General features: G+C 33.3%; 3 protein-coding genes across 3 annotated transcripts; 2 read left to right on the top strand and 1 right to left on the bottom strand.

Annotated features, from left to right (window-relative positions):
• Nucleotides 1-747: 747 nt before the first annotated feature.
• LOC108211134 (uncharacterized) lies at nt 748-4,020 on the bottom strand. Its single transcript, XM_017382650.2, has 7 exons — nt 3,811-4,020; nt 2,600-2,680; nt 2,423-2,511; nt 2,257-2,331; nt 1,621-1,973; nt 1,415-1,534; nt 748-1,014 (listed from the first exon to the last, which is right to left on the bottom strand). The coding sequence occupies exons 1-7, from the start codon at nt 3,931-3,933 to the stop codon at nt 905-907; spliced, it is 951 nt and encodes a 316-aa protein (XP_017238139.1). The 5' UTR covers nt 3,934-4,020; the 3' UTR covers nt 748-904.
• An 878-nt stretch (nt 4,021-4,898) lies between these two features.
• On the top strand, nt 4,899-6,509 carry LOC108211800 (uncharacterized). The gene has a single exon (XM_017383489.2). The coding sequence runs from the start codon at nt 5,127-5,129 to the stop codon at nt 5,721-5,723; it is 597 nt and encodes a 198-aa protein (XP_017238978.1). The 5' UTR covers nt 4,899-5,126; the 3' UTR covers nt 5,724-6,509.
• A 2,853-nt stretch (nt 6,510-9,362) lies between these two features.
• On the top strand, nt 9,363-13,694 carry LOC108211641 (uncharacterized). The gene is made up of 5 exons (XM_017383293.2): nt 9,363-9,593; nt 9,922-10,079; nt 11,670-11,736; nt 12,247-12,348; nt 13,442-13,694. The coding sequence occupies exons 1-4, from the start codon at nt 9,462-9,464 to the stop codon at nt 12,343-12,345; spliced, it is 456 nt and encodes a 151-aa protein (XP_017238782.1). The 5' UTR covers nt 9,363-9,461; the 3' UTR covers nt 12,346-12,348; nt 13,442-13,694.
• The last annotated feature ends 1,334 nt before the right edge of the window (nt 13,695-15,028 follow it).

Below are 15,028 nucleotides of genomic sequence, written 5' to 3'. Positions count from 1 at the left end.
GCATGCTCAATATCTTATTGCTTTGTATTTATTAGATTTGTGTACATATATAATAATATAACTTGTGTATCTCATTTGGATTTCAACATCTGTTTAACCTCCAATTTGCTCAAGCTTTACAAGTGAAGCTTCGGACAAACCTCCAATTTGCTCAAGCTTTACAAGTGAAGCTTCGGACAAGGCAAACAATGGTATATATGTTACAGCATCTTACCGAAAGAAAAATTGTCATCAGACTCGGTCCTCAAATCTCTGCTAAGTATCAGAACATCTAAAGAATTTCGTGGCGGGCACTCTGAATGTAATATACAAAATGAGCTTTAGCCATATGGTTTGACTCCATCTCCCACAGTTTTCTTTACATCTATATACAGTAGTTTTTAAACGAAATATGGAAACAGAATATCATTGTGCATTGTTCTATGGTAAGGAAAGCACGACTAACTAACAAGAGGCATCATTCAAATTCTTGAATTAGTAGTTGCAACTCAAAAACTATTCTTCTCCAATAAAACTACAGCGAACTATGATCAAACAAGCCCATTAATACATCACGAGAAGGTGAAATGTACAGACTTTTATCCCTACTCTAGGCGACTATATAATCAAGATTCCAGTCTGTTGGTAGAAAATATATAGAATTTCCGAAGATGATTAAGAACTAGATAACTTGATTTAAGGAAACTATCCTCATCAGTCCAATTTTGAAAAGAGTCACATAAAGCATGCCCACCAGGACCACCACCATAAAAAAATAATATTAATAATAATCAATCTCTAGTATTAATGCTTAACCTTGAAACTATTGTCAACCTAAAGTTAAAGATGCCAAACACCAATATAGAGTACTAATAGTGCAAAACAAATATATTGCTATATAGCATATCAGAAGCACCACCAACAACTACCTCTGGTAGCTATCATCCCTGGCATAGCTTCCCATCCTTCCAGTTCCACGACTCCGGCCATAACCTCTTCCCCTTCCCCCACCTCGGGCACCACCATCTCCCTCACCTGTCAACATACATTCATGTTGAATTATTGATTCATACTGATTTGTGTAAACCAGAATATATATATTTAGCAAGCAATTATGTCTTAGATAGGTAGTTATGTCATATGTGGTCTATTAACTCATAACATTTATACCATAAACATGCACAAGGATATTATACATTTAGCTGTTGTACCAATACTGATATTACCAGGCTGGTAGTGAATATCAAACAGAATAAACCAGCATATAAAATACAAAGTACAAACAGTACAGAGGTAAAGCACAAATAGTGCACAGCCGTAGCCACCATATTGGCCCAGATTTAGAAATTCGAAGTTTCCGACAGAAATTTACCAAGAATCAAGTATATAAAGTAACAGTATATACTAAAAGACAAGTGTGCATTGATTTAGATACCTTGATAGTTTCCTTCATAGTTCCCATGATTATTTCCTTCATAATTACCATACCCGCCTCTACTCCAGCCTCGTCCTCTCCCTCTACCACGGGATCCACCACGGCCTCGCCCATATGAATCTAAATTTATAACCGGGTTGAATATGATTCAATGTATAAAGAATTTGATGTTTACAAGTAAAGGCAGTTCATGTCTGATAACACACCTTCATCAGCAACATCATAACCTTGGTGAGCTTGTCTAGCAACAGGTTGCTGCTGATAATTACTCTGTGTCCTTGATTGCTGCTGATAGTTATTTTGTGTCCTCGATTGCTGCTGTTGCTGATAAGTGTTCTGCGGCCTTGGTGGTTGCTGTTGCTGATAATTGCTCCGCGGCTTCGAGGGCTGCTCTTGTTGATAATTATTCTGCGGACTAGAGGTCTGCTGTTGTTGGTAATTGTTCTGTCGCCGATGCTGATTATTGTGTTGCCTTGGTGGCTGCTGTTGCTGATAAGTGCGTTGTTTTCTTGATTGCTGCTGTTGTTGCACTTGTTCAGCAGTAGCTGGAGCTTGATACCTATACACAATGATAAAGGTCATATAAGATTTGCAGAAGACCTCTAATTTATTGAAGTTTGCTTGCAAGTAGCTTATGAAAACAAACCAAACTAAAAACCAAAAAATACATGAAAAAGGCGAGTACTACTAAAATATACATAACAAATGTCGCTAAAACAGATTTCATAAACTCTAAATCAAGCCATTTTCAAGCACTCATCCAGTTCCAGGGACAACAGAAATTACAGTAGAATGCATTGTGCTTCATGTATATTATCCACTAAAGTAAGATATAAATTTACCCTGGCGAATTCTTGTTTAACTCCTTAGTTGATAGGGTAATTGAAATCATTGATACATTACGACTTGTCTCCACGCTGCAAGTTTTCATAATCAAAGATTGATAAGAACAGGCCTAAAATTAAAGTATTTGATGGGAACATGTTTGAAATAAGATGGAATACTTACGGCAGAAGACCCTCCTCAATAGGTTCATATACATCCACTATGTTGACTGAACTGATGACAGTATCTTGGTGCAACTGAGGAATTCGTCTCTGTCCAGAATACATGCATTAAGCTATTTCTGCAATATTACAACTTACAGGAGAAGGGACTCTACTTAAATGACAAAAAAAAACCAACCTTTATAATCTCTGTTATGGCTACCGCCTTGTTTATTGCTGGTCCCATTGCCTTAAGTACAATTTCACGCCCATCGTTCTCCTGAATATCATAATTTGTTAGTATATAACTCCATTCCAAATTAGTTTAGTTAAATTAATATATATTAACACTCAAATAAATTTTGCGGTGCTGTGACTTCATTGCGATAAAATAATTTTAGTTTCAGTACTTCATTGATTTAAATTGAATCTGCACACAAATAGAAATATGTGATAGTAGTAGTACCATATGCAAATTTTGGACCCCAGATAGAATATATATAAGTAATATCACAGGTGCACATAGAAATGGAGTGTTCTGTTAAATTAATGTCTACACCACCTGGCTAGAGCCATATCAGTAATCACTAATCAGTTATTGCTATGACCAAATATAAATTTTAAACTACCAACCTAATATCCTATAGATATACATATACTTATAAGCATCAAATCACCTAAGCAGCAAGAGGAGAGAACAGGTAATAAAATAGAGAATCATTCAATCTCACAATCTGACCAGCAAAAATTGCATTAACAAGATTCCTTCAGTAAACAGAATATACATCCTTCAAATTCAATATCAACCTCATTGTACTGAACTTTTACAATGTATAAGCATCATTCAATCAAATATAATAAATAGGAGTATCCGCCGCTCTCATATTAGTATCCAGTCAACTAAACAAGTAAAACAGTAATTAACCAACATCGCATCTATCACTCAAATCTTGTCAGCACAAATATTCTAAAAACTAAAGCATAAACCCTATCAACAAATCTAACAATTATCAAACAATAAGCATAAGTATGTACACACTTATTACAACTATAACATCATCTGAAAACACAGGATAAAACCCGGAAATCAACCAATGGCATATCACTCAATCTCATCTATAACTACACATATATTCCATAAATTAAAGCATAAACATAACTAATCTAGCAAATTTTCAGTTAACAACGAATATAAGCATCATTATACAGACGTTCACACATAACTAATTAGGCAAAATATTCTATCAATTTACGAAAAACAAGCTCATCACACAGACATTAGTAACTATTAACTATTAAGCAACTATTCAATTAACTAAGAATAAGCACAGATAGAGAGTGGGAGAGAGAGGGAGAGGGAGGGAGGGAGAGGGAGAGAGAGAGAGAGAGAGAGAGAGAGAGAGAGAGTACCTGGAGAAGATTAGTAGCGTAGCTAATATAGTTGCGGACAAAGCCTTGCGAGGTGATTCTGATCTCGTTCTCGTTAGTCGAGCCCTCTGCCTTCGCTTTCTGCACTTTTCTGTATCTATCCATGGCGTCTTCTGTCTCGATTATAGATACAGAAATTTGTGCGGAGATTTTCCTAAAACCCTAGTCTGTGAAAGTGATAAAACCCTGGTATTTATAGATTTTTGTGTTGGTGAAATTTCAGATAAGGTCAGTAAATGTCATTTGCTTGAAAGTATGGGCCTGGTTGGTTTTTATGGGCTGTGTATTTTTTTTTTATTTAAACAATGGGCTGTGTTATGTTTCATATTTCGGTTGTAAATTTTTTTCCTGTGAGATTTTTTTCGGTATAAAGTTCTTTTTTCTGATAATTTAGACGTATATAAATATATGTTCTAATAAATATCATAAAAAAATTCTACTCTAATACTTCTTGAGTTAGAGTCAAATTCGGGTGTTTGGGACAACAAAATAAGAGAGACTAAATACGTAATCTAAAACTCAATCGAGATATAAACTTGATATATCTCGCGAGTTAATGAAAATTAATATTAAAATTTCTATAAAATTTGATCTAACGTAAAAGAATTTAGAAAATATAAGTATTCTTTTAATAAATAAGATTGTTAAAATGAAACGGTATAAATTCAGTTGATTGCGATGTTTTTTTCAAATGTGAATTATCGTGATATTACATGATTATTTATTCTGATTATTATTATAAAATATTTAATCACGTCTTTATATATTATTTTTCAAACACCTAGTTATATCTTTGGATAAATCCTTCTTAACATTCATGGAACAAATATTTTACTACTCCAAGTTTTCAAAAATCTTTCGATGCTCAGAAAGATTTAGCCAAAAAAATTATATTAGAAATTATAATTTTAAAAATCATTATCAAATGTATCGTAAAAGCTATACGTCATCCGTCCCAGTAAATTTTTTACATTAGAGTTGGACACGGAAAAGAAAACTTGACCAATCTGCCCTGATGGAGGGAATATTAATTAAGAAAAAAATGATAATTTTAAACTCTTAAACGAAAAATGCAGGAGGTAAAAAAGCACTAAGCAGGACATTGGAAGAGAATTTCACACATAGTCAACGTGTTTGTTATCAATCTTCCTCGTTGAAACTGTGAGTACTTTAACTATACATACACGCATGATTGTTTGTATCTCTACCTGTCCTGTCTTAATCTTCATTTTATGAAGCCCATGTAATAAAATCTTGATAATCCCATATTGTAATTTTTTTCTTAATTTACCATCATTATGAAGAGAAGCTCATTTTCAAGAAATGTAATAGCTTATGTTGGTGTTTTAATTACAGTTTCTTGTTTATCTGTTATAATTATCTCAGTTCTTAGGCTCCCTGATGTAAAAATGAATTTAATCATGCCCAGAAAGTTGAATCATCATGTTTTGCAAGTAGAAAATGGTCATGTGATTGGGAAATTTGGTGAAATGATGCTTGACATGTTGCCTCAAGATTTGGTTTTTACGGTTTTTATGCCGTCCCAAAAGGCTTTTGAGAGGGATCTGAGGTTGAATTTGAGTGAAAGTTTGGTTCTTGGTGAGAAATTTGATAATACTTATGCGATAATTAGTAGGATTTTGGGGTTTTCGGTTGTGCCTAGGAGAATTGTTTTGGGGTCTGTGGATGTTGAGAAGGAGAAGTATTATGATTCATTGTCGGGATTTGGGTTGTTTGTTTCGAAGGATAAGAAGGGGGTGTTGGTTATTAATAGAGTGAGGAGTGAACGAGTGGATGTGATGAGGGGGAAGATTGTGTTGCATATAATGGATGGGGTGATCATGGATGCTGATTTTGAGCAATCGGTTGGGCCTGATTTTGTCGAAGAGGATTGAGTCGTACGGGAATTCTGTAACGAGTAAGGTAGAAGAAAGAATGCCTTGCATAAAGATTCTATTTTTGCTATGTGGTTAAAAGAATGCCTTGTACGGGAATTCATGAGTAAGGTAGAATGAATGGATGGATGGATGTGATGAGGGGGTATATTGGGTTATATATAATTGATTGGGTGATAATGGCTGCGGATTTTGAGCAATTGGTTGGGCCTGATTTTGGTGAAGAGGATTGAGCCGTAAGGGAAATCTGCAAACAGCAAGGTAGAAGAACAAATGACTTGCATAAGGATCCGGTTCTGGTTATGTGCTCGCCCTGATTGTCCCACCGAGATACGGGAGCTGCTCGTGTTTAGAAATTCTTCTAAACCTGCTCCTCTTGGCGAGTATCAGAATCATTCTTCATTGATTACACTTGTATGTGGTTCTTGAACTGGGAATAATTTGAGTTCTTTGTAACCAAATATTTGAGATGCTGCTGGCTATTTACACACTTGACATATATGTATGTAGATCATTACACTTACAGAAATTTTTGCAGAATTTCCGAGCTGAATGTCTTTTGCTCCCCTTTCTCACAATCTGTTTGTAATGGACTACTCTAAACGTTGATTCCCTACTGTCTTCTGGTGCGCTAATAGGAGGTCAAAAAGTTTCGGGTGCTAATAGATGTTCACATCAAGCACTTGTTGCTTGACATTTAATATAGATAAATTTTTTCAATGGGGTGATTTTTTTTTTTTTTTTTTTTTTTTTGTGAATTTGTTTAGGCAAAGCATGATTCTATGACTTTGTATGCTCTGTTCACTTCACAATATAGGTCAATAATCGATTTGCTATCTTGAGAGGCTTTTAACTTGTAAAATATGTTATATTAGGTTAAGGATGCATTTGGAATGATTTTTACCTTTAGTTCACTGAAAGTCTATTTTTACACACAATGGTAGACTCTGGAAAGATCTCCAGATTGTAGCTAGGTGAATTTTGAAATTATCCTTCAAAATCAAATCCGGAGTTAATTTGCTGTTTGTTTCTTGGACATTGTATAGAATTTTTTGCCAGGAGCCTGCCTTTGTAACCCCTACCTTTCCGTTTCATTGCTGGTAAGGCTCCTGGTAGATTGGTAGTACTGATGAACTATTCCTGTGCTGTTGCTGCTACAGTCATCACTCATGTTCTCTGGTTTATGTTAGTTGCTTAAAACTACACCTGCTCATCTTTTTCCCATTTTCTTGGAATAATTTTGATGCTCTGTCGTGTTTTTAAACTGAAATATACTAGGTGCCCCCACCGCTCCTATTGCATAACTCAGGCTAGGCATCTGAATGTATATATCAACAAAATCCAGGTTTCACAGCATATTTTGGTTTGTGAATATGATATTTAGTATCTTGTTTAAGTCAGGCTACGCATCTGAATGTATATATCAATGGAATCCAGAATCTGGTGTTGCTTCATCGATCAATATACTTCTGCCCAAGAATGTCAGGTTCACTGTAAGAACTCACTTGTGTATATGTGCTCTGTGGTACACATTATAATGAGATTTTTTGTAACTAACATTTAGTTCATTGTTTGATGATCTTTATGAACTAGTATTGCTGCCCTTGTCATTTGAATTTGTTTAGCAACATTCTGCATTGAGTCGGTCAAGGACTCTGTACGGAGGGGAAGAATGCTCATCCCCGGTTAAATTTAGTATAAAAGGTGAAATATAGAATTTGACTAGAGATGATTTTAACTCTTAATAGAATGAAAAGAGAGCAAATTGTAAAAATATTTCCTCAATATTGAAGAGAGACTAGAAGCTTGTTGGAATTCATTTAATATTCAAATTTTTCAAAAATTAACTAAAAGTTCTATATAAATGTTACCGGAGTTGCTTAGTTTTTTATTTTTTTAAGAGTTGAGTTGCTCAAAGATTTTACTTATGATATTATTATAGAACTTTGTATCAAAATTTGATAGGAGTTCCTGCTCTTCCCCTTTTTTGTTTTTCATATATTTGAAACTAGTGAATAAAGCCGCGCTTCGCGGCGGCGTTATGAATTTATTATAAATTTAGATAAAAAAATTGTTATACCTATTTTCTTGTCAAACATAATACTAACAGAAAATTTATTATTATTTTGATAAAAAATAATTTGGGCCGCCCTCCCCTCAAACACAATACTAATAAAGGATCTTTTTTATAAATTTTGATACGAAATAATATTATAATTGCATAAAAGTTATTTTGAATCGTGTTCCCGTTAAACATATCATTAATAAAAAAATATTATAATTAATATAAAAATTTGTTTAAGTGTCCCTTTTGTCGAACACAATACTAATAAAAAAATTGTTTGACCCGGCCTCCTATCAAGGACAATATTAATCAATAATTATTATAATTATGATAAAATTAAATATAATTATATAGATAAAAATTAGTTTGAGCCGCTCACTTGTCGAACACAATGCTAATAACAAAACATTATAATATAGATATTAGTTGGTGTCGCCTTACCGTCAAACACAATACTAATAAAAATTATGATAAAGTTAAAGATTATAATTGGATAAAAATTATTTTAAGTTGTGGTCTGTTTGAATAAAAAAGATATTATAACTTAGATAAAAAAAATTATTTTAGCTGTTTTCCCGTCAAACATAATACTGATTGGAAATTTATTATTATTTAGATAAAAATTAATTTGGGCCGCCCTCCCCTGAAATACAATACTAATCAAGAATCATTTACATTATGACAAAATTATAATTACAATTGGATAGATATATCCAATTTCATAGATTTTAGCTATTATATTTTTCTTTAAGATTTTTATTTCTTAATTGTTTAGAATTATCTTTTTTTTTTTAGATTCCTATTTATTCACTACTTAGAATTTCATAGATTTTAGCTATTATATTTTTCTTTAAGATTCTTATTTCTTAACTGTTTAGAATTATATCTCTTTTCTTTTAAGATTCCTATACCAGTTAGAAGTCTTTTAATAGATTCTAGAGTATTACCTTTAGAATCCGATAAGAAAAGAATTGTATTATCTTTAGAATTCTTGAACATGATTTTTTGAATTATAACTATAATTTTTCTCCGAAATTTAAGAAAAATAGAAGACTGAATCGAGGAATTCTAGAGGCACCTAGATTCTAGAGTATTATCTTTAGAATCCGATAAGAAAAGAATTGTATTATCTTTAGAATTCTTGAACATGATTTTTTGAATTATAACTATATTTTCTCTCCAAAATTTAAGAAAAATCAGAAGACTGAATCGAGGAATTTTAGAGGCGTCCGCATCCTCCTTTATATATATATATATTGATATTTATTTATTCTTGCTGACTTTAATCTCATATTATGGTTATGAATATTATTTTGACGGTTGGTAAATTTCCCACTTTGAAATAACCTTGAAAAAGCTTTTGCAAAATTACGACGACAAAAAAAATCTTTGAAAAATATGGAATTTCTCAAATAAATTTTTCAAAAATATGGCTTTATACCTAAAAAGTAAAATCTAAGAAAAAATGAACACAATCAATTAGGTAAATGCAAATATGTAACTGATCCATTAAAAAATTTAATTTTATTTGCAATTATTTAAAACAAAAATTTATGATTTCCATTTTCAAACAGGCCGTGATTGAAAACCAAAAAGCCTTGAGAAAGAAAAGAAGTTTTTTGCGTGTTGAGAGAGAGAGAGAGAAAGAGAGGGAGATTGAGCGCGCGAGAGAGATGAGCTATTTATTGAGAACGCTGAAGAAGAAAGAAGAAGTGGACACTCTAATTCGAGACACAATTGATAAAGTTCTTGTTCTTCGTTTTGGCACTTCCACTGATTCCGTCTCTCTCCTCCTCGATGACGTCGTTCGTAATCTCTCTCCTCCCTCTTTCCCTCCTCTCTCTCTCCCTCTCTCTCTCTCCCCCTCTCTCTCCCTCCCTCCCTCCCTCTCTCTCTCTCTCCCTCTCTCTGTATACACAATTATTTAATGATGAAAGATTTTGTCAAATTTCGTATAAATTAGTGCAATCTACTGTATAATTTGCTCACAATATAGTGTTAATTATTGCGTTGAACTCTTTATGTATGTCATTTTTCGTATGATTTTACATTGATCTCGGGAATTGTAATACTTTGAAGGTTGTATGAGCTTGTATTGATCTATCTTTTCTATTTTTTATGGGTACGAAACAGCTTTCTAAGTCCGAGAGGGACGTGTCCAAGTTTGCAAGTATAGCGCTGGTTGATGTTGATTCCGAAGACGTTCAAGTTTATGTCAAGTATTTTGACATTACCTTCATCCCCTCCACTGTTTTCTTCTTTAATGCTCATCACATGAAGATGGATTCAGGGTACACCTCTTTTATATATCAAACAATCTCTACTATTTTGCTAAAAATTCATTGTGACGTGTGTCTGATCACTGATGTTGATATATGAATATGTGTATATTCATTGTAATATGTGAATATGTGTATCATGTGTATATGAAGCACACACATCTTGTGGATATGTTTTTTCTGTTCTGAACTTTTATTAGTAATTAAATTGCTTTTAAAACAACTATGGATTTCGACTGTTAGTGTTAGTGGTGTGTATAAGATGCTTTTCTATTATATTCTATAGATGATTATACTCAGTGTCGTTTAGCTATAAAGTTTTTATTTGTGTGCAAACAAAATATCATGGAAAGGACCTTTTCAACTCTAAGGCGATGAGCAAAAGTGAATTTCATGGTAACTATGTCGTTTTTACTAAAAGCACAGGACGAATATCTCTCTTCATTGTAATCTTCTATCAACCTTGATAGATCTCGATTGCTGGATGCTTACAAACATGCTTAGTAGGCCTCTTTTAGATCTTGGCTAACTAGTCAACTATAAAAAAGGTTCTTCCCGGCTCCGATAAGATTATATGTTACATTTATGGGAAGTAGCGGAAATTTTACATAAGTAAGTCTTCAGGTTAGGGTTGGCTGGTAAAATTATAAGACCTTTTATCTTAGGATTTTTCAGTACTATATTTTAGAATACTTCTTGTTCTAAGCCTTCTAGCCACTCTTAGGGGCGATCGTCCTTTTATAATCAGCCCCTTGGAGTTGTGAAAGTTAATTTGGTTCTAATTTAAGTGAAGGACCTACTTGGCTAGCAGTAATCTTTCATGCATGAACAGATATCAGAAAACTTCGGCCAGTTACTGCCTGATTATTTTAGACATGTGTGTCTGACTACTGAATGTAAAAAGTACATCGATGAGTATATGTAAATTTTGTGTCACAACATAGTTAATCACTTGCCTTTTTCTTTTCTTTTTTTACTATTGACACTAGTTTTCTGTTGTTCTCTAAAGTTCAAGAACATAAGAAAAAATATATGGCAGCGATAAAGGTAGAAGGCCGAGCTTGTTTAGAGTGAAGTAGGTTAACAGTTTGTCTTTCGCTGGGTATCACAGAGGTTTATGAGACATTTTTGCAAACAATCCTATCTTTTGCTTAAGTATTCCTTGTCTTGGGTTTCTTCAAAACTATTGGTGTTGATGTTTAGCATAGGTTGTCTTGGAACTCCATTTATACTATTATCTATTAATAAACCAAACTATGGTCACAGCCTCACAGGAGTCTTTTCAAAATGTGTACCACTTCCCTAGTAAAGAACAAGATATTGGTGGATAATTTATGGAACAGTATATATAAGCATTGTGTTCACTTTTAGCTTTTACTTTTGTTAAACGAATTCGTTCTGGTTGTTGTGGTTATAGTTTTGTAATTCAAGCAGTCAGTTTGTTTATTGAGATACCTCATGCTGGATATTGTTGATATTTAAATAGTTCTCTTAAACGCAGTTTATCAGTCCATTATATGCATAAAACTTCTGTTTGTATTCTTCATAATTCATGAAACATTAGGCTTCTAACACCATTTTGATGTCATGTATTGTATTCAGGAGTGCTGATCATACTAAGTGGGTTGGTGCATTTCACTGCAAGCAGGATTTTATAGATGTTGTGGAGGTTAGGTTCGCTGCTTGTATTTTAGATGCGTTGAGCCTTGTTTTGTTGAATGCTGTAAAAATAAATCTCTGTAGTTCATAGCAAATAGGGTACCCTTAGAATGACTACAGAGCTCCTTGCAAATAACAAAAAAGAGGACTTTCTAAGCAACCAGTGATTCAATTTCATTATGTTTAGCCAGCATTTAACACAATTTTATAGCATATATCTCTGGTGAGTTAATTTAAGGGTAGACCTACAAATGCTTGCTATGGGGTAAATTAGCGGAATACCCTATTAAATCTAGGATTTTTATTTATCATTTAAATTGGAGGGAGTAAAAGTGTTGATATATTGGACTTGGCTGCATCTGGTTTTGCATATTTAGTGGCTCATCACAGAATGGTGCAAGTTGCTGTTTAAGCTGTGTACTTTTTTAAAAGTGTCTCAGCTCTTATAGCTAAAAATAGAGTGTTTATTTTCTTATAAACTTTATGATGCATTAATATGTAATAACCTTGTTCCTTGCAGGAAATATATAGAGGGGCTATGAAAGGGAAGCTTATAGTAAATTGTCCGCTTCCCCCAGAGCGGATACCAAAGTTCCAGTTGTTGTATAAAGATGTGTAAAAGGTGAGTCCTGTTTATCTCCTGATGAAGTTTTATCATCCGTGCATATTGTTTTGCTGTATAATATGTATGGGGATAAATATCGAAGGGATCACTTGTTTGGTTCAAATATATGAAGTTAGTCACTCATTTCAAAATTGACTCAATTTAGTTACTAATTTAAAATTTTGTATCAAGTAAACTGTAAACCATCAGCCAATGACTAAATTAATACAATTTTTTTAACTTTTCAATGACTAAGTTGATACATATTTTTAAGTTGGTAACCAAATTGATTGAATTTTTGAAGTTAGTGACTAATTTGATAAATTTGAATTAAACGAGTGATAGACTTTGATATCTATCCCAATATGTATGCTATAATTTCAATTATGCAGCAGAAGTATAGTTTCTGCAGAAATGCTGAATATAGCTATTACATTAAGTTGCCTCTATATTGTTTTTGATGGTGCAAATCAACCAAAGTGGAAAAGAAGAAGTAAATCTCATGTATATCAAGCAGCCTATAGTTGGGGAGAACAGCATGTAGCACCTAGTACATTATGCTGAATATGAACCAAAATGTTTTTTTTTTTTTTGCAATTTAGTATCCTCGTGAAAATATCTGTGTTGAAGAACAAAATTTTTTTTTTTTAACTGAAGAGGCTATCATTTTAAGCTAATTATTAAATTACAAAGCAAATGGACTATGTTGTGGATTGTGAGAAATTTGCATTTTAGTGGAGGTGATAAGTTTTTGGGAGGTTCTTCCTGGAATTAACTCCATATATTCTTGTCTAGTCTGATGTACTCAGATTTAAAATATGTCAAGAATTTATCTAATTGAATATAATAAAAACATCTATAGCTGATCCTATATATCATTAAGTACATGTCTTGATGTTGTATATCTATGTAACTGCATATTAGATATCTCAATAGAATTACACTAGTAATAGCCGATTTTTGTAAAACTAAGATATACACTGGTTTTTAATTCCGATGAAGAACATGTTTTGTTCTATAGATATCAGGTTTTGTAAGATTTATGATGCTACTTCTTATATTTCGTAGAAGTATATTTTGTTTAGCAATGAAGACTGTCGTGAATTTGCAGAACATGATTAGCTTTTGCTGTGGAGAGTCCTGAATTCGCAGAAAGTGGAAAGACTATGAAAGGAAGAACTGACAAGTTGCATGGCTTTGGCATAGAGATGTCAGATGGCTCTGTAATGTTGCAGTGAGGATAAAACTATATTCAGAAGGTCGTTTTTACTATTATGTAAGATCAAATTAAACTCACTGTATTCTGTTCTATGGTTTTTCTAGATCGAGCTCTTACATTTATATAGAAATTGTCGTACTTCCTAGATTGACATGTATTTATCTATTAAACTACCAGAAAACCAAAAAACAGGCCCAAGTATTTGGAGACCACAGCCATATTTACAACTTTTGTGCAAAAAAATTGGCTGTTACTATTAGTCCCATAGGCAGTGTTTTAAAAATCCTTGATTTATTAAAAAGTCCCCAATTAATTCTTACAAAAAAAAAAATAAAAATTCACTGATCTACCGATTGCACTCCCATTTGACTAAACATCCTCATATATCCAAGAAATCTCTGATAAATTTTCTATAAATCCTGAATCGGTATGTCAACTGATTAGTTTCGATTCCTGATTTTTACAACCATATCCAATAATCTATTAAATGCAGTTTTTTTTTTTTTTTTGGAAGAATAAAATAAAACAAAGAGAGCACAGCAGAGTGGTCATTTGCATGGATGGGGAATCATGTGATAAGAAAGAAAAGAATGCTATGCCATTGCTAAAATGTGAAGGCCACCATCACCACTACTGCTGCTGCACTGCCCTAGTGGGGGACTGTTCACTGCCCATGCTAGTAGAGATTGCCACCCACATAATGCCTCTATCTACAGTGTTTAGAAAATAGAAATATAGAGCATCTTGTCTTGTTTATAATGTTTAAAACATGGCCAGACTGATTGAGAACTTGAAGTGGTCGAGAAGTTGTCATGTTTCTTAAAGGGTTCGGGTTCCTGACAAACACATGTTGTAACATAGTATTCAAAGTTAAATTAACGAGACATGTGTAAGTGTGACGTGTGCTTTTAGGATTAAATTAACGAGACTTGTGTGCTAATTTAGAGTATTTTGCATTATATGTAAATTAGGATTTCAAGTGCGAACACATTTCCCATTTATGCCATGTTCAGCTTTGTGTTACATTGCCATATACAGTATGTCAAAAGTATGGAGTACTAGTGGCCATGGAGTACAAATTTTGTTCAGCTTTTGTCAAACACAAAGAAAAGAATTGTCGAACTGTACAATTAGTGATCAAAACATAGCTGATGGACTAAACAAAGTAACTGAAAGTTACCATTAGAAATGCCTGCAAAAGGCAAAACCCAACTGAGTGCCCATGAAACCAACCAGATAAACTGTCAGAAAGAGTGACATGTTCCATTTCCCAATTCATGCATCTCTTCCCCAATAACTCTCCTTGCCTCTTACCATGCATAATAAGCATATATATTGGAGCAATTCAGCGGCGGAAACAAGATTTTAAAAGAATCGGGATCATGGTTGTAAAAATCGGGAATTGGGATTAATGGAGGGAGGTGTTGATCGGGGATTAATCAGATGTATTATATAATTTATCATATGACATATCATTTA

This window comes from Daucus carota, chromosome 3, assembly GCF_001625215.2.
Source record: "Daucus carota subsp. sativus chromosome 3, DH1 v3.0, whole genome shotgun sequence".
Lineage (NCBI taxonomy): Eukaryota > Viridiplantae > Streptophyta > Magnoliopsida > Apiales > Apiaceae > Daucus > Daucus carota.
Note: the sequence above shows the minus strand (reverse complement) of the source record. Positions and strands in the feature narration are given on the sequence as shown.